This window comes from Camelus ferus, chromosome 20, assembly GCF_009834535.1.
Source record: "Camelus ferus isolate YT-003-E chromosome 20, BCGSAC_Cfer_1.0, whole genome shotgun sequence".
NCBI classification, from domain to species: Eukaryota; Metazoa; Chordata; class Mammalia; order Artiodactyla; family Camelidae; genus Camelus; species Camelus ferus.
Window position 1 is genome coordinate 31,599,195 of NC_045715.1, and position 20,050 is coordinate 31,619,244.

Below are 20,050 nucleotides of genomic sequence, written 5' to 3' on the forward strand. Positions count from 1 at the left end.
CGTGGAGAAGCAAGACACTAAATATGCCTCTGGAATATTTTAGTCACTTCAAGAAAGGTTAAGGTTCCAGGGAATGTCCTAAAGCAGCTTTGAAATCTGCCCCACACTGGGCTCTCACCTGGCAGGTGTCCCCAAGTGATGAGTGGTGACTAATCATGGTTCCTCGTCACCATTCGGAGAAAACAGAAAACAGGACCAACTCACTGAGTACAGTGGCACGCACTTTTTACATTGTAAACGTCATTTAGAACAACAATCACATCGGTAAACGCCACTTCTGCCCGTAAAGGATGAGAAGCACGAGAGGGGCAGCGGAGCTCCCAAGTACTCCTTCAGGATTTGGTGTCTAACTTAAGCATTTCCCGCTTGGATATTTTGACCTAAGGCTTTGTTATCCTTTCCCCACTCTTAGGTCGCAAGAGTTCACGTCACTTTAATTTGTCTCAGCCTACGTTCAGCGACACTTAAGCCACAGTAGATCGCTATCTGTGTGCTCATCCTTGACTCTGTGTCCTCAGCGCGAATTTTTCAACCAGCCTTAAACCAGTCCCATAACAAGCTTCCTAAGATCTTCCAAAGCCCCAGATTTCACCTTCCCTTGCTGCCTTTTCTTATCTCTCCCTTTTCTTCTCTAGGAGTAGTTATGGAAACAAATGTGTTTAAGGCACTTCTCATTTCTCGGCTTACTATGTAGGTCAGTCACCTCTAAAAGCTTAAGGTATCATGGAAATATGAACTGACATGTAAAACAGGCTTCTTTGTACGAGTGTTGTATCTTAATTACAAGAGTGATAGGGACTCCATGTCTTTACACTTCAGTCTTGCTATCCCATCGCCTGAGTTCTCTCTGCCTTCCGTGTTTTGACTTGAATGTTAACGCTGATGGGTAGCCAACTATATTTCCAGGCCGGTTCTCCATGGTAGAATTTAGAGATGGCGACGTAGGTGGGTGATGAACAAGACTTAAAACGTCCCGAGGCCTCCCTCGACTCTGCTGTTTCTCTAACCAATCAGCCGACCCTGGCAAATGCACCCCTCTGTGTCTTAATTTAGTCATCACTGAAGTGGAGGTCCAATTCCATAGTGACTGAGTCCCTGCTAGGCGTCAGGCCCGGAGCAAGGTGCTGGAAACACAACGAGGCAGAATACAAATTTTATCTGCCTGCCAGCACTTCACAGTAGAAGAGAGGAAAAGAAACAAATGAAGAGAAGCAAGATGTGTGGGAGCAGCACAGGTGTTTTACAACAGAGGCACCTCTCAGCTAAGAAAATCAGATGCATGGAACAGTAACTGTCTCTCTGGTGGGCTGGGAGTCTTGCTCTGGACCCAGACCAGACCATCAGTCAGGGACCAGGTGAAGGAATGAGGGCAGGACGAGCAGACACAGCAGGTCAAGGTCAGAGACTTTCGGCTGTGGACACTCAAGGAAGGAGACTCAGAGACTGCCCGAGTTTGACTTGGAAGTTCACCCAGGCTGTATCGATGCCCGGTGCCCATCCCATCTTCAGCACTTCCCGTACCCCCAGTGGATACCAGCATCTCAATCTCCCTTCTTGATGCCACTGCAGATTTGAGTGACATGTTCATTCTTCCTTTTGGACATGGGATGTGGGTGCAGTTGTATATGTTCTGCAGGTCCACAGACCACTGTCTATAATTCATAGGGCCAGAAATGATTGGAATTTAGAATGTAATATGGTACCCATGCCTCACATCCATCAAAGTCTGGGGCAGCCCCCAGTGGTTAAAGATAAGAATACTTTTGCAAAAAGATGGATGACTTTTCACACTAGAAGAAGCTTCCCACCAACCCTGATTAGAGTCCGAATCAATTAGGTCAAGTGCGGTTTGGCCTTAAAACGGATTACGAAAAGTCTGTTTTTAGAGTTTTTCAGATGTCAGTCCTGCAGAGAAGGGACTGTGGACCTGCAGTCGTAAAGTACAAAGTGAACATTCTCATTCCCTTTCAGACTGGAGTAAAGGCAAATCTTGGGTGGGGAATCAAGTAAAAACTGCTAATACGTGTTTAACTCAGAGAACCCTTGAGGCTGCCCTCACAACGCTGCCAGTGTTAGACAAGATCGCTGTTTCCTCAGCTGAGCTCTAGAAAGAGCTGGTTTGTATCAGTGATCACACTGAATGAAAAATATACATCTTTTGGGGAGAGTCGAGGGATAAATTAGGAGTTTGAGATTTGCAAATACACACTCATATATAAAACAGATAAACAACAAGGTCGCACTGTACAGCACAGGGAACTGTATTCAATACCTTGCAATAGCCTATATGAAAAAGAACATGAAAAGGAGTGTATATATGTGTATCTGAAGCACTGTGTACGCCAGAAACTAACACAACATTGTGAACCAACAACACTTCAATAAAAAAAAAAAAAAAAGTTGAAAGAAAGAAAAAGATGCATCTTTGAACAGAGAATCACTTCAACCACTCAGGAGGCACTGAGATGATCCAGGAATGAGAAGAACAAAGGTAAGAGACTGGTGGCACCAGGGCTCTGATCTTATGCCCTTTCTGGTAGAATATATTCTTTAATGGTTGGCAGAAATGCCCGCTTATTTAAGAAACAAAACAACGTAACAAAAGCAATAAGAAACCCCTGTGTGTGTGCACGCACATGTGTGTATGTGTGTATATATAAAGCAGTGAATAGAGTTGAAAATATATATTAAATGCCCCTTTGATGTAGCATCAGTGGATTTAAGATGATTGTTTTCTTGTTTGAATTGTCTTCAGGAGTCTTTAAATTCAATGAGTTTACGCTGCCTTGTTCACCATTGCGTCCCCAGGGCCAAGCATCACACCTGTTTTCAATAAATGTTTTGTCTATCAGGAGGCAGTCCTGCACAAGGTTTAAGAGCACAGACTCTGGTCTGAATCCCTGCTCTGCCACTCCCAGCTGGGAGCCCGCACGCACCCTCTCTGCGCCTCAGCGTTCTCATCTGAAAAATGGGGAGAATCATACTCACTGTATCAACCTAGATGGACTGAGTCACCTTCTAACAACCAACCCCCGAATCCCGGCGACTTAAAGTAACAAAGGCTTATGTTGTCGTTGTCGCATTACACGTTCTTCACAGGTTGGCCAGGACCCTGCTCTGTCATCCTGGTCCTCGCTCCGTGAGCCAGACTGCCGGGACAGGCACACCCGGCGCTGTGCCAGCTGCACTAGCAGAGTGAGAAGAACATCCTTCAGGGTCAAACATCGGTAATTAAATGCTGGGGCTGGAAGTAGCACAGGTCACTTCCAGAACTCATGGAGGGGAGGGCTGTTCAGGGAATGCAAACCTGCCACGTCCCCAGGAGGCAGAGAGGCAAAAAGACCACCCTCTTGGGGTCGTCATGGTGATGAAAGGGCTCAAGGTCCAGAAAGCATTCGGAAGAGTACCTGGCGCCTGGCTACATACGCTATGTCAGTGTCTGCTGCTACTGTTACTATTAATAAACTAAATGAATTCAAAAATTCTGCAGGCCAACATCAACTCACCTTCCAGGCTTCTCCTTATTGGACTAAGTGTGGTTCAAGGTTTCAAGGTGGCTGATCCACTGTTCCCTTTTAGCTACCAGTTAGTGCCGATGCCTCACGGAACAGCCCCTTACCTCCCTTCAGCACAGACAAGGGCAGCCCGCAGGGTGTCCCTCCAGCCTCGCCTGCCTTGAGATGACTTTTGCAGCCTCGCTAGATCCAGAGAGGCAATCCAGGGGAATCTGCCAAAGGTTAATGACCCCTGGTAACTTTTAGGTGTTACATGCTGTGAAGATCCCCGTTCTAAATGTGTTTCGTACAAAAATATTTATGCTGCAAGCTGTAGCATGCAAGCGGCAATCTGCATTTATTGGTTTCAGATGCCAATTTCCTCCAGCTCCGGCTCTGCTTTGTGTTATATAAACAAATCTCAACCATCTGGACCACAACAAGCCACACTGAAGTATGTGCCCACGCCTTGCAAAAGCATCAAATCAAAATACAAGCACACAGAATTCTGCCTCACAGAAAACTGGATTGAACATCACAGTCCTCAAGAAGCTGTTTGGAAAAAAAAGTGTTCTTTAGGCATCAGAACCTAGAATTTAAATAGGATCACAGAAATGAGCATATCGGAATATTTACCATGTTGATAAGCAGAAACAAAGATAACCAGAAGATCATATCCTGGGGTGTTACCTATATTAAGAGCAGGCCAAGCCAGGACTTTTCAAATTACCTCAAACAGGAGAAGGGCTTAGGAAAAGTGTCTCAGATAGATGGGAAAATAGAAAAGAGATGACCGCCAGACTGAATCATGAAAGTCAGAAAGCAAGAGCTTTAATTCCCACCCAACTAAGAGGTTAAAATGTATGCTTTATAATAATTGCAACAAACAAGTTAAACTCTAGTCCATCAACATCAGGAAATGATGAATCCAAAAAGTAGGCTGTGCCAAGAAGGAAAGAACTTCGCCAAAGCGAGTTACACTTGTCACTACCTCCCCACCTGGACCTTTGAATGAAAACTAAGCTTCACCTATGAGGTCTTATCTCCCTGATAATTCCAGGCTGCTGAAGGCATTCATCTTCCCAAAGCCAAATATTTCAGACAGCCCCCACAGCCACCTTTGGCCACAGGCAAATATACAAGCGCTGGAAAGGCAGTCTTGATTCTTTTCCCTTTACCTAAAAATATCTCCCACCCACTCAGCACAGTGCCCCCAAATGTCCACCCTTTGGGAAAGATAACCACCATCAGAATTCGTGGCTCAGATTCACAAACTGTGAACACTGTGGTAAGACTATCCTGAAAGAAGGACATACGGACAATGAGTTTTATTAAGATAGCTGGGAGGAGGGAGACGAATGGACATAAAAGAAGAAAAGTTTGGAACACGAAGAGAAACACGTGGCAGTAAAAACGGGAGCCGTGAGGCTCCCCAAACACTTTTTTCTCTAGAGTCTTGGTGATCGTGCCTCTGGGATTAGTTCATTTGGTATCTGATCATCTTTCTTTGTTGCCCTCAACACCGTACAAATAATCACATCAAAACAGAGTCTGGATCAGTTATTGGACATCCTGGAGACATTCCACAAACGCAGGCTGTAACAGTCGCACCAAGGCGAAAGATTTTCGGTCTCGTTTAATAAGTTTAATTAGGCAGACACTGGCCAATTATAAAATTCACCTCCTTGGCTATAAAACTTTGTGATCTCAATCATTTCAAGCCGGTTCCACTGAGCTACATCATATTGATTTCACCTCAGTATTTTATCAGGGTTATATTAAAGTCAAATACTGTTTGTCAAACTGTGATGTACAACTTTGTATGCAAATTAAATGAGAATATTTGGTAATCTATTATTCAATCACAGATCAGACCAAAATAGACATGGACAGATTCCTGTGAACCACTCGCCAGCCATTTCTATGTAACCAGCTCTGGTTCATTGGATCAGCCATTCTTGAGCTGCACTCCTGAATGAGATTAGCAACGCCCTAAATCTTCTTGTTTTAATCTACTGAGAAGTATTTAATCAGGAAAGAATCAAAATCTCTATTAAACCTCTAAGGGAAATCCTTCTAATTGTTGGTATTTAAATAGATGACAGAACAAGAAAATATGGAACTGTATCTCATGGTTAATGTCAGGTAGATTTCAGGGAAAGTGCTCTGAATAAACCATGATCTGTGCTATAACCTGGTTATAATCCAAGAGCAGAATTCCCAGTTTCTTTGCAAGAGGGCTGTGTGCCATTTTCTTGCTTCAAATAGTCTGGTGATCATAGCTCTGGGGGTTCTAATCACATGTAATTCCTTGGATTTCAAGCTATTTTTAGCCCATCATTTCAACTATTCAACTCCAAAATAATATCATTATAAAACTATCTTTAAATGGCTTGAAATAATTCCTAGTCCTCTGGGCTATCAGGATGGCTTACCAAACCAACAAAATCCAGAACAAAGACTTCCAGTAACTGTGTTCAGACAACAGAGTATGGACTTGAGCACTGGGCAAAAACAGCCCAAGTCTGTGAAACAGCAACCACAAATCCTACTCTTAATCTCACACAGAGGCACACTTTAGTTTAGGAAAAAGGCCCTTTCCTATCTCCCAAAAGAGCTGGCCGTGTTTTAAACACAGCATAATAGTGGATATTTACAATTAAAAATCCACATCCAGCAGGGAAGGTCTGAGCCATTTAGACTCCCTACTTAAAAGGGGAGAGAAAACTGAAACGAACTTTAGAAAGATTTCCAAAAGGAATATTTACTGATTTCCAAGAATACGTACACTAAATCAAGTTTGGTCTTTAAAATGCAAACCTCATCTTCTGGAAAATCCTTGGACACATACAACCTCACTCCCTAATTATTTCAAATCAAGGAGGGAAGCGTGTTCATGCAAATTTTTAAAACACACACGAAATGATTAGTGAGCAAAGCAAGACGGAGACAGTCAACCAATTCATCTTTCTAAAAAGTGCAACAGGACCCAGTTGAAGAAGCTATTTTTAGAACCGACATCAAACTTCAGGAGGGTTGGGGTGAAAACAGAGCTTGGGCTGTCGAGGAAAGGCAAACTGTGGTTTGAGCAGAATAGGGGGAAATAAAACTTTTTTTTAAAAAAAAAATCTGCTCCCTAGCCCAGGGGGTATCTCCCGCAACGACTGTTCCCTGCACCATTGTTTTGTCAGACGGACATCAGAGTTGCAGACAGTGAGATTCCACTCATCACAGTCTCATGTCCAGCCTTGTCCTGTGCACCCCCAGTGTGGACTGGGAACAGAACAGGCTCCTCTTCTCCTGCTATGCACGCCAAGAAGAGGGCCAAGTAAACATTTTCAAAAACTTTCAAACATCAACCACAAAGGAGCAACGGAAATAGCTGGAAGATATCGCCCCGTCTCCTCACCTTCCAGGAGCAGCCAGCCTTCTTACCTTGCTCTCTTCTCCTTCAAACACCGACTGGTGCACGTTGCAGGCAAACAGTGAGTTGGGGAGGTCGTTGAAGTCAGTGATTGCTTGAAAGGCCTCCTCCGTGAAGCACTGAGTCACAGCCCAGTCTCTGTCTACGCAGCAGAGCAGCAAGAGCCCTCCAACGTCCGGGACGTGGCCCTGCTGCCCCAGGCTCCTCATTCCAATGAAGTAAGATTCTCCCCTCATTCCTGAGGACACAGAGACAGCTGTGGGTTAGAGGAGGGCTCGATTCCTCAGGCCCTGGTTAGAAGGACGCAGTTCTGGAGTGTCCGGGGCAGAGCAGGGGAGCATGACTAGGAGAAGCAGCAGTGGCTATTAGAAGTGGCAAGACCCAGCAAGTTCACATTTTCCCCTTGATCTCTGAGTTACAATTTCCCACCCAGCCCTGCTGCTGGGCAAGAATCCAGTCCATGCTGTGGGCAAAAACATCTTCCACCTGACCAGGATTGGAGCTGGGAGGCCAGGGGCTCTGGCCCTGCTGTCAGGGGCCAGACTTGGGACCTGGGAAAGTTCCATAAACTCTCTGAGCCTTGCTTCCCTAAAAGAATCAAATGCACTCAAACAAAAATGCACATAGGAAAGTGCTTTGATGAGTTATATACCACAACCACACTACTAATGCTTAGCATTTCTTGAGTTCCAGGAAACATTCTCAATGGTTTACATGCAGTAACTAATCTATTGAAATCTGCACCATTGTCTATGAGGTTGGTACCAGTATTACCCCCATTTTGCAGAGGGGAAAACTGAGGAACTAAGCAAGTAACTTTTACAGGAAAATGGCAGGACTAGGATTCAAACTCACCAGAGTCCACTCTCCTATAGCACAGACATGAAATAAAGATCCAAATCAGTCCAAGTCTATCTTTAAGGAAGTACAGTCTATTTCATCACCACCTGAATTCTGTTCGGGTAACTCTAATAGTTCATTGTTTATCCACAGTGAGGATGGACACACACATACATACATATACACACACCCCCTTCTGCCTGCGATAATTACTGTAAGTAATTTATGAACCCTGGATCCTAAAAAATCAGTACTATCTTGGCCATTCCATGGTCTGTAGACTCCCTTCCCTCACAGCCCCCAATACGAAGCTTCGCAGTATGAATCTCATCTAGCTGGATTCCATCACTCTACCATTTCATCACCCCTTACATTCAAAATCTACCCAACTGCAGCCAGTTAAAGAGTCTTCCCACTTTTTGATACTGGAATTGGTACATAATTCAATAGATTTTGTCGGCCTTCCCACATACTTCAAGGACAGTCAGTATATACCTTTTTCTTTCGTATCTATTTTCAAGCCTATCATACTGTTCTGTTCAAAGAGCAATAATTAAAGGCCTGGAAGGCGAAATAATTTGCCCCTGGGCACCCAGGTGAGGCTGCCTGGCACTTACGAGGTGGCTGCCAGACCGTCTTCAGGAAGCTCCACTTCCCCCATCCCAGCAAAGCAGAGCCGCAGGGTCAAGGACGGAAAGGAGCAGCACAAAGTGTCACTCTGCCCCCATCAAGTTCAGTTAAGACACAAATTCCGGATCCCCAGACAAATGCGGGTTTCTACCCATATCTCCCTTGAATTCTGAGTGTAGCATTATGATGAGGTTGTTTCTTTGTTTTTGTTTTTCCTAGAAACAAAGCCCCAGTGGGATCCTGATAAACAGTATTTGGGGGCAACATGAAAGAGGAATTACATCTAAACTCATAGGCCTGGCTGGGAACAGGAGCCAAAACTCAAAGAATTTCAAGTAAGAACTCAAAACTCAGATCACTACCTGTGGAAATTAAAAATGTTATCCTATATATATATTAACAGAACCATTCTTGTATTCTGTCTCAAAACTCCAGTAAATGAAGTCTTTTCTGTATTTAAGTCAATAAAGTATTTATTTTAGACAAAAATATGGTACATATTTTAAGTTTTGTTTTATTCTATAATTAATGCAAAATATATGCATATTTTTAATTAGAAGGAAAAAAACCTCAATGAAATAACTCATGTATTTACCTTCCTTCATATTCATTTCTACTGCTGCTTCAGATATTTTAGTGTACTATGCATAATAACTATCATTTATCATTATTATAGTACTAGTTATTTTAAGAGTAAATACAATTACTGAGAACATTAAGGTAGTTTTACAATTGACCTATTAAAAAATTTTATTTATTAGATGGAGGTACTGGGGATTGAACTAAGCATGCGCTCTGCCACTGAGCTATACCCTCCCCCTACAGTTGACCATTGAACAACACTGGGGTTAGGGGCCCCATCTGACTACGCAGTAGAAAATTCAAGTATGACTTTACAGTTGGCCTTCCTTATACAGGTTCCGCAACTTCAGTTTCAATCAACTGCAGATCCTTTAGTACTGTAGTACGTATTTATTGAAAAACATCTGCATGTAAGTGGACCTGTGCAGTTCAAACCCGTGTTGTTCAAGGGTCCACTGTATTTTCATCAACAGATTATATGAAAGTCTTCTGATAATAAAGTTATCCAGCAGCATGAAATAAAGATACTAAGTGTCAATTCTGATTTTATTTTTAATCCTGCCCCTCTTATTTAACATTTTTTAATCAAAATGGATCCCATAATGTTCTTAAATGGGTCTGAGAATGTTTCAATTATTCTTTTTCCAAAGAGAATTAAAATCCATTGCTGAACAAATTAATACCCCAAATATTAAGCCTCACTCAGGACTCATTTTAATCTACTCAAATAGCCTTAACTTCTGTTCTAAGCTGTAACAATGCGATTACCTTCATGAGACTTTATTTTAAGCTCATTACTTTCAGTAAAGATTTAAAAGGTGAACGCATTTTTGGCAAACAACCTATTCTACTTACGTGGAGAAATGTTTTAGAAGTCAGAGCTCTGAACAAAGAAACCCTGGTTTCTCTTCCCAGTTCCATTACTGACTCACCTCACAATTTAGAGAAATCAGTTGACTCCATTTATCTTTATAAAACAGGAGCAAGAACCTCTATCTGCCTCCCTCGAAGGAGTAGGAAGAGACAGGGGAATGAAATAGGAATTTTTTAAAAGTGATCAAAATTAGCATTAACCATTTATAAAAGGATATGTACCAGTGAATATTATAAAAGCACATCATTGCGATCATCTCAGAGCAAGACTGTTACGCTTTGGCACTACCACTAACCTTCAGTAAACTCAAGTAAACAGAAAGAAAGAAAGGGAAACACTGAAGATTAAAAGAACTCCCTCATAAGGAAGGGTCAAGGCTCTTCAGCCCCAAATAACTGGTTTATCTATTAAAGTTAATTTCAAAACTCTTATTAATTGCTGTGAAATAGCTTTGAGGCTACAATTGCCCACATAGCATAAGAAGATTTATGCTGTCATTATTCTAAATTGGAGGCTGGCCATCCAGAAGAGAACAGCTGCTTTCAGCTCTACACACAACCCTTCCGGGAGGGCTCCCCAAACTCCCCCGAGACCTGTGAACCCAGCATCCTTCCTTGGCAGCACTCAGGAGGACCCAGCACAGCCCTGTCACAACCCATCTCTACACCACGATCACTGTGTCTCCAACCAGACTGGTATTTCCTGCGAACAGAGACTGAGCTGCCTTCATCCTGCCATCTTCAGCCTGGTACATCTAGAAAGTCCGCAAGGTGATCTTGGACTGAATTAATGAATTCTGTAAAAAGGAGTCACTACCAGGAGACAACAGACCAGCAGATGCATTATAGTGGCCAACTTAAAACATGTACACTGAAAATAACGTTATTTATCTCAAATGTGTATGCTAATAATAAAAACTAACTCACTCATTTCAAATGTAATTTTAAAAATGAAAGAAAACAAGAAATCATTCAAAGCATTCCTCCAGCTAAAATTAAAAATCTGTGGAGTGTAATTAAGGTAACATTTATGCTTTCTGATTATATGGGTTCACTGAAGAAAAAAACTAGAAAAATCAGAAAAGTATTTAAAAAAAAAAAAGGGAAGAAAAGTAAACCATAATCCTACTATCCAGAAAACTCTGCTAACAGGTTGGTATATTTAGTTCTAGCATTTTGGGTGCTTTTTTTATGTATAATTTTGAAACAAACTTGAGATCTTGCAGTTCTGTATCTCACATTTTTCACAAAACATTGATACAGCCATGAGCAGTCCCTGCATCATTACATAATCTTTGAAAACATTAATTTTAATAGCCACGCAGCATCCCACTGTATAGATCTGTCATAATTTATTTAAGCATTCTTCTGTTGTTTGACATTTAGAAAGCATAAGTTTCCATCATTACGCGCATCTGGAAAAGAAAAACCACCATCCACTTTTAAAATGTGAAGTCTCCCCTGGGAGAACCTCACAACTTCTTCAGATGCAGAGACATTTTTATGAAATACTGGGAAGAGCCCCAAGGGTCTACTTGGGTTCTAGTCCTGCTGTAAGCTGCATGCCTTCTGGGCCGTGGTTTTCATGTCAGCAAAATGGAGCAACACTGTGGCCTTGTCTACCGCAAATATCAAGTGAGAGGAGGCAAGTGAAAGTCTTTTGAAGCTTCCAAAACAACGCGTGAATTAAAGCTATTTATCACTGTGTACAGGCTTGTCTGGAGCAGAGGAACCTAGCACCACAGAGGTGGCCACCGTCTACTGCTGGCGAGGGTGTAAACAAGTTTCAAACTTCAGTGAGAGTCCATAAGCTTAAGCTCATGTCATTACAACGAGAAACAGGCAGGGATGCCCCTTGACTATTTGGTGTGGGTCTGGTTGGACGGTGACGAGAAGGGAAAGATATTTGTAAGGCAAAAGACAGCAATTAAAATTAAAAAAAAAAACAAAAAAAAAAAATCCTGCCCCTCCTCCAAACACCACCAAAAGCAAAATCACTGTTTATTTAGATACTACCAAGTAGGTGACAATGAGCATACAAATGATTTTTGACTCATTTTAATGGAAAAGGAAGCCTGGAAAGAGGAAGATTTCCAATTATTTCATTACTTTGCTATATGATATAAAAATGATCTCATCCAAGATCCTCAGATAACCCGACAGCACTTATTAAATAAAGATTAAAGGACCTAAATGAAGACAGTACGGTTCCTAGTATGTAGACCAAGCACTTGTCACTTACAGATGCCTGTTCAGCAACAAAGCAGCAGCAACTGAGTAAACGCGGCATAAATACGCCAGTAAACTCCCTTTCTCCCAATAAACTTAGATGATCCAGACATTCCTGGGTTTCTACACAAGGAATTAATCTTTCCAAAACTCCCACTTTTCATTCCTAACATTAAAAAATATATATATATATACAGCACTATTAAGTCCAGGGGAAGGGAACTCAAAGAGACATCTGATTGTGTTGGATATCATTACTGTCACAGTGTTATCCACAGGCAGGAGATAAGGGTTTCTGAACCGCAGTATCCTAAAAAAAAAAATCCCACCTTTCTAGGAATAGGGGTACATCTCATGAGAAGGGGGAGCCATGTATTTTGCCCACAGGTGTTTTGATCTGGGAAGTTTTAAACTGTACCAGGAAGGAAGGGGAAGTCATAGATAAGCCCACGGAAGGCGAGGAGAGCCATGGCAAGAAAAATTAAATTACAAGCATCCATGGAGATGATCATACTAGCTTCACTCTCAAGTAAAATCACCCAGTTAATAGTGTGATGGGTGACCTATAAAAAAAAAAAAAAGACTAATGCCACCAAATCTGAGGGCCACCCAGGACAGAAAAACTGGAATTTTTCCTAAGGAAACTATCCAGTCTCATCGAGGGGTCAAAAGTCCTGTCGTCTAAGAACCAGGGGCCTGGGAAGCACAGGCAAGGGCAGTTTCACAGCTGCCCCCACATTCTGAAAGGGGAAACGTCATTTTTTGGTGTATGGCACTAAGAGAGTAGAAGATGAACCTGAGGAAAAGAATCCAATTTAAGGAAAGGAGCCGTGGATCTTGGAACAATTCAAGTTAAAACAGAAATGTCTTCCCTCATGTCTAAGTGAGCAACTTGTCGCAGGGACGGCCAATGAGGAAGCTCCACAGAGCAGGTGGTGCCTACCTGGGGGGGGGGGGTCACAGAGGGAATGCAAGGACCAGAGAGACGGCTGGCTGGCCGACGTTTCCCTTTAAGGTTCCTTCTCACCTTGATGTTTGTCTCTTTCCATGATTAGAAAATTCACAAGAAAAGAGACATCTGTTTCTCTCTGGGCTTAAAGGTGCCCAAGAAAGGGGAATGTATGACCTTTAACCAAAGCTCTCTCCAGTGCTGAAAGCTTTACTTGATGCTCATAATAAACCTGCCTATATTTTTTGTTTTCCAGGTTATTCAAACTAGAAAGCAAGAATTTTTAAAAAATAGGAAATTATTTATAAAAGAAGAAAAATGAGCAAGACATACCCAAAAAGCAACTTAAGTTTGAGTTCATTTTTCCTTGGACAAAAGAATATTAAAGATTCGACTCGTCTGCTTTTTAAATGAAGAAAGGACTGTAAAACTTTTTGCAAGGAGGGCAATAAATAGAAAAAAAAAACGTTCCTTGATTCCATGGTATAGCCAGCGGAGGAGGATAAATAAGGAAATAGGATACATGGAAATGATTAATGAATAATTCATTCTGACTTTAAATTCAGTTTTGACTGCAAAACAAATAAATTGATTACAGGAGATTTGTTAGTCTGGAAGAAGTTAGAGATGACCATGTCAGCTTGAATATTAATGACCAAGCCCAAGAACGTAATGTTGCATTAATAAGCAGTAGAAAGAAATGCCTGCAGCTATTTTTAAGTTGAACAGAAGGTTAAATAAATCCAATTTATTTTTTTTTAAAGAATAGGAACCTTAGCTTAAAGTTTTGCAGCGTTTCAAATCCCTTCAGCTCTAAAATTAAGTGATTCTTTAATGATACCTGGGACAAAATGAGCTAATTAGAAACAAATTTTGTATGAATAACAATCATTCTACAATTAAATCTTATCATCGGCTTTCACTTTTGGTCTGGTCTTATGGGCGGGGTCCTTCTGATGCCTCGCTAGACCTTCTCAGAGATGAGCCAGGTCTTTGGCTCACTGTGTCCACCTTACTGGGAGATGGAAGTGTAATATTAGCGACCACAAACCATCCCAGCCATCCTGGGATACAAAGCAGAGACATGATATTCTTAGGCTGTGCTCCAGAGAAGCCCATTAGAGCTCCTTCTGAAATATAATGGAACCTATTTAATTCAGCCACAGAATTTTCACACCTGCCGAGCTGTGTGAACCTCGTGCTATTCTTGGTACCATTTGGGATCATTCTTGAAAGAACCAGGAACATGTGGTGTTCACCTCGTGGTTTTCAAAAGGAATTATCCACATTCCTCGCTCGTGGCTTCCTTCAGGACACCTTCCGGGACCACTCTTCCATCTGAAGCTCCCACGGGACAATAATTCAATTAATTCAACTCCCCGAGGAAGCAGCTTCTTATAAATTTTTAAGAAGTTGGGAAAAAAAAATACACAAGTTGTCATCATCTCCTACTGCACTGGATTCTACAGCAGTGCTGGGACTACAAACCTGCCCGGAAAAACATCTTTACAGCTGTAGGGTCTTAATGCCCATGGTCTCCTGAGAGGATTTGTACATCTTATGTGTTCTTGCGATGGAGAAAATAAAAAGGGAAGGAAGACCCTCAAACTTCCGCAGGGTCAGCTGGAACAAGCAGTGTGGACATGGTATTCCATTTCTCCACCCTAACTGACATCATCCAGAAAAACGTGTCCTAAACAGACTTGCTGCAGGAGAGGAGGCTCAGAGAGAGGAAACATCATCTTTATGAAGGGCAGGAGGGTGAAAGGTTGTTCTTAAAGACCGGAAAATCTGATTCTACAAAGAATAACCTACATTCAACCAGCGCTTTAGGAAACAAAACAAGCAAGCGACATCGGAGCACTCATCCAAAGGGGAAGCGCTTGGGTCACTGTATTAGTCAAGGTCCCAGCAGGAAACAGATGGCAGGCCCCAGTCGGGTTTACAAAGGTGTGGGCGGCTGGAGGGAAACCACAGAAACTAATGCAAAACCCTGGGCGAGCAATATCCCTCGGGCCTGTGCATGACAAAGGTTGCCTGGCCGTCAGGTCAACAGCCACTGCAGCCAACTGTGCACCCTGAGGGAACTTGGGATGGAGAAGAGCAGGACACTGGCCCTAGAGAGCTAAGGTGCACATCAGAGGAATGACTTCAACGAGCCCAGACTCATGCATCTTCCCATACATAGAAAAGCACTTAATTCCTTAACTTGAGATGTCTGATTTTCTTTAATTACCAGTAATCTTTTGATGTTCCCACCACTGGTTTTTGTTGCTAAACTCCTATATATCCTGGCTCCTCCCTTACGTCTTTGGAGCAGTCCCTCAGCACTGCGAGGCTGTCTTCCAGGTTTAAGACCTCAGAAAGTCCATCGAATAAAACATAATTCTCAACTTTTAGGGTGTGCTTTTTTTCCCCCCTCAGTTGACAGCCTGAAGAGGTAAGAAGAAGGGAGGGGGGAGGGGTCACCAGAACTGGAGGCAGAGGGTTGAGAGGAGAGGGCCGCCTGGCACAGGGGGATTTGGTTGAGGGATACAGCCAGTCCTCAGCGCCACCACAAAGAGGATGCCAGGAGAATCAATATCCCCCCTACCCCGACCCAAGCCCTCCTTCTCTGATCTGCTGGCACCTCACATTGTCCAAACCCAACTGGAAAGCAGAGGGCAGGGGAGCTGTGGCGTGGAGTACACGGGTCAGCCCCTGGGGCACCGCACAGAACCGAAGAGGATGGAAGAGAGGCTCTCTGGGATTGAGTGAAGAAATCAAGCGCAGTCTTTGTAATTGGGTGGTCTAGAAATCTGGCAGGCTAATTTCAGCAGAACTCAATCTGAAAATGGGTAATATAGTCACAGATTCACCATTTCTGACAGCATTTTTCTTAAGAACAAAAAGACGAAAGGGGAATGAGCATCTCCGTTTTGGTACTGACGCGAGCATCTCCGTTTTGGTACTGACGCCCGCATCTCTGCGCAATGGGTATTCTTGCGCCCAGGAAGCAGGCGGAAGACCACTCTCTCGTCGTGGCTGTAAGAAGTTTAAAGAAAGCCCCAAGCGTCAGAAGGAGCCAAGCAATTATATGCAAAATAACTTTTCACCGGAGGATGACACTTCTAAAGTGAACAGCAAAGCAGGTGAGGGTTGCTATGGTAGCCAAAGCAAGGTTTATCATCATCTTTCACCTTCTGCTTTCAGATGAGACCTAGGGGGCTGGGGCGGAGAAGCAGGGAGCTAAGAGAGGCCGTACCGTTGGGGAAAATCCAGCCACGAAGGGTCTGAGTGACTCCAACCTTCTAGTAAGAAAGGAAAGCCAGACTGGAAGGCTGCCTGGGGAGGGGTGGAGTGTGGAGAGCTGCTCAGAACTCCCTAGGATGCAGAGAAGGCAGGTTACACTCCTTCTAATAAGATGAGCAGATAACCATCAGCTTGAGTGTTGGGTCTTTTTTAATGTAAATGGAAAGGAATGAGGAAGACAAAGATAAACATCTGTCTCAGTGCACAGTAGCCCCTATGCAGCTTTTTCTTCTCAAATACAGCTAAATGTTCATGCCACTTTCACATGGAAAGTCTCCCATAACTCCCTAAGGTCTAGCAAATTCGATAAAAAGAGTTCTTCCACCCAGCAAACCCGGACACCCACGAGAAGGTGACGGCCTTCCTGCCCAGATGTATCTCCTCTCGGGTGAGTATGAGAAAAGAACCACAGACCCCAGCATCAGGCTCCAGTTCTGTCAGTAACGACAACAATAATAGCAGTAGCAACAGGGGAAGGGTGTAGCTCAGTGGCAGAGTACGTGCCTAGTGTGAACAAGGTCCTGGGTTCAGTCCCCGGTACCTCCATCAAAATAAATAAATAAACCTAATAAGCTACCCCTCAACCCCCTCCCCCACCAAAAAAAAAAAAAAAAAAAAAAAAAACAACCCAGCAGTAGCAGTGAGTACTGAGAGCTTCCTTTGTGCTGAGGGCTTTATCTGTATTAACGTGTAGATAGCTGTGAGACCCTGACCCACTGACTCCAGCTTTTCTCACCTCGGAGCCTTTGTGCGGATCCCCAGCCCCAGCTACTGACATCCTAAAAGCCACACCTGGGGCCACTGTCTTCAGACCCCACTGTGAGCCCCACCAGCCCAAGATGAGATGACCTCCACCATCCTGTGTTTGTACCTCTCACAACACATACTTTGTGGTTCCTCTCCTTGTACTTTCCTGATTCTCACTGAGACAGGAGGGACAGGGAGGGCTAGGAACGGACATTCAAGGAATGACACAGCAACTAACACCAAGATGATGGAAGATTTGGCTCCCAGCAGGCCTTGTGGCCCAAGATGGCTGGAGATCTGATTTCCGGAAGACCCTGAGCTTCATAATATGCTCAATGTAATATATTAGCATCCTGAGTGGCACTCCTGCAGGCGCCAGGACAGTTCAGAGGCTGACAATAAAGGGTCAAAAAGTGGGCGGTGGCCCAATTCCTGGGAATCCCCGCCCATTCCCCCCCAAAATAATTAGAATAATCCTCCCACTAATTAGCATATAAAGTTGCCGAGCCCATAAAAGCCCCCAACACCTCGTGGCTGCTCTCCCTTCTGAGAGAGACAGGACCGCAATCTGTCTATGGAGTATGTACCTACTTTTACTTTAAACTGAGTACCCGACCCCCACACCTTGTGGCTTTTCTCTTGCCTTCTGAAACAGCCTGCACTGTCTACGGAATATGTATCTTTCTAAATAAATCTACTTTTACTCAAACTGTGGCTCGCTCTTGAATTCTTTCCTGCATGGAGGCAAAGACCCACACTTGGTGGGGCATGTCCCAGGGGCTCAACCGAGACCTGGGACATGGCCATCCTCTCGCCCCAGATTTTTCCTGTAACATCATCTTCCACTCCAGGTTGAGGGAGGGGGCTGTGTCTTCTCCACATGCATGACCCCTGATGCTGCTAAATAAGACCTTCCTCCTAGAAGGTAACCTCTGACATTTCTTGAATCGAATGGAATTCAAGTTCTGCATTGGACTCTCAGCTCCCCAGCACACACGCTGACCATGGGCAAGTTACTTAACTTCTCTGGGTTCAGTGTCCTCACCGCTAAAGTAAGGATAACAGGAGTACATATATCTTAGGGTGCTGTTTTTAATTTAAGAGCTAACACAATAAGGCATCAAGAACCATCAGGCACACAGCAAGTGCTCAATAAATGTTAGCTACTATTAGTACTGCACATCCTAGTTCATGACGTAGGATCTCTTCCTCTCTTTCCTAGAGTCATCAGTCTTCTCACACATTGAGAGGCAGAGAAAAAATAAAGTGGGAAGTAAAGCAATATGTGGGCTTTGGCGTTAAGTCTGCTGGGTCCGAATCCTTGGACTGCCACTTCCTGGCTGTGTGACCTCTGACATTTTACTGAACATCTCTGGGCAGTGTGTGCAACATGGGGGCTGTCATGGTACTGACTTCACAGAGCTGTCGTATAGATTAAAGGAACTCTGAAGCCAGACAGACCCAGGTTCTAATCCCAACAATCCGGTCCCAGTGCTGGCTGACCTTGGTAATCCTCAACCATTTTCCTTGGTGATTTTAGGCATGTTAGTTTTGCTCTCTAAGCCTCGGTTTCCAGAGCTATAAATCAGGATGATGGAGAGGCCCACAAGCGATCGGCCTGGGCACGGGTAAATCCGTCCACAGTCTCGCAGCTGTGATCACTCAGGAGATGGCAGCACTTGCTGACCACTGGCTGGCACTTGTTAATCTCACGGTCATCGGACCTTTATCTCTTTATCTGTTCTCAGATAATTGTTTACTTTCCAAGACAGGTATATTTTGTGTTAGGTCCAGGGTTCGACGTAACTTCGGGACCATGAATAAAAACTTGTCCTTCAGGTTCTCAGCCCGTGAACTTGGCTTCCGAATACATGTTCCCTGCTGGAGACCTAAGTTTTACTTGCGATTTGCTTTCCTTTCAGAACCATTTTCTGACTTGGATAAAAATGCCATCAGTGTTTTACCAGAGGTTCCGGGGTCCTTCTCAGGAAGGTCCTCCCCCCACCACTGCTCCCACAACACCAGCAAAGCACCCTCCACTCTGGGAGGGCCGCCCAGCGTCTCTTCTCTGTCTCCTGTCTGCATGTGTGTTGTTCTTGACAACACTTGGCAAAGCAAACCCATTCATTGACGTTTTCACATCTCCTCCCCTACAGGGAGCATTCTTGCTTCTCCCTGTAACGGCCTGTGCCCAGCTCGGCTCCTAGTCCACGGCATTGGCAAGACAAATGCAGTGTGACATCACTAGCCTCTCCCGGCGCCACTGCGATCCTCTCTCACTCCTTCTCTCTCTCTCTCTGTGTGTCTCTGTTCCTTTCTTTCTCCCATAATGTCGCAGAGCCTTGCTCATCTTTGACCATCACTTTCTCAACTGAGTGACTTCCTGAGTCTCAGACCTCCAGTGTCTCCTGCTTGTTAAATCCAGAAGGACGCATGTTCCCACCCTCCTGTAGCGATCATTGCTGGTGCCACTCACCAGTTCACTCTTGACCTGAAAGCAAGTCACTGACCTGTCGGCTTCAGGTCACTTAAATCCTTTCCTTCTTTTTAAATCCTTTGGTTAAAGATGTTTTTCTCTCTCTCCCTCTCTCCTTCCCTCCCTCCCTCTTTCCTTTTCCCTCTCTCCTTCCTTCTTTCAAGCTGACAGTCACAGTTATCTGTTAGGTTCCTGAAGGAGCAAACGCTGACTGGGCTTGTGCACTGCAAACCAGAGCATACCTCCCCCTCTCTAGATGGAGCTGCCTGCCTGCAACCCATCTGATCAAGGCCCAAGCAGGCCAGTTGTCAGAAAGTCACAATTCAGGACGATCTGTAATTAGTTCCTCATGTCTGGTGCCACAGGTTGTTTACAAGAAAGAGCTGACCCAGATTCTAGCTTCAAAAGAGACAAGTTGAAACCTTTATTGAGGTCCTTCCTGGTCTGCTGCAACTGGGACTAGTTGCTCTTAGGGGTCAACTCACTTCACCTCTCGCCCTTCCAACAACTGATCG

General features: G+C 43.9%; 1 protein-coding gene across 3 annotated transcripts in view; it reads right to left on the reverse strand.

Annotated features, from left to right (window-relative positions):
- Nucleotides 1-20,050, reverse strand: part of RCAN2 (regulator of calcineurin 2) — a 217,002-nt gene that overhangs the window by 167,933 nt on the left and 29,019 nt on the right. For all 3 annotated transcript variants that reach the window (XR_004313626.1, XM_032463193.1, XM_032463192.1), the window contains exon 2: nt 6,930-7,156. Coding sequence is in view for 2 of the 3 variants with exons in the window: in XM_032463193.1 (XP_032319084.1) it covers nt 6,930-7,156 (227 nt within the window). In the remaining variant the exon portion in view is untranslated. The remainder of the gene's footprint in view (nt 1-6,929; nt 7,157-20,050) is intronic.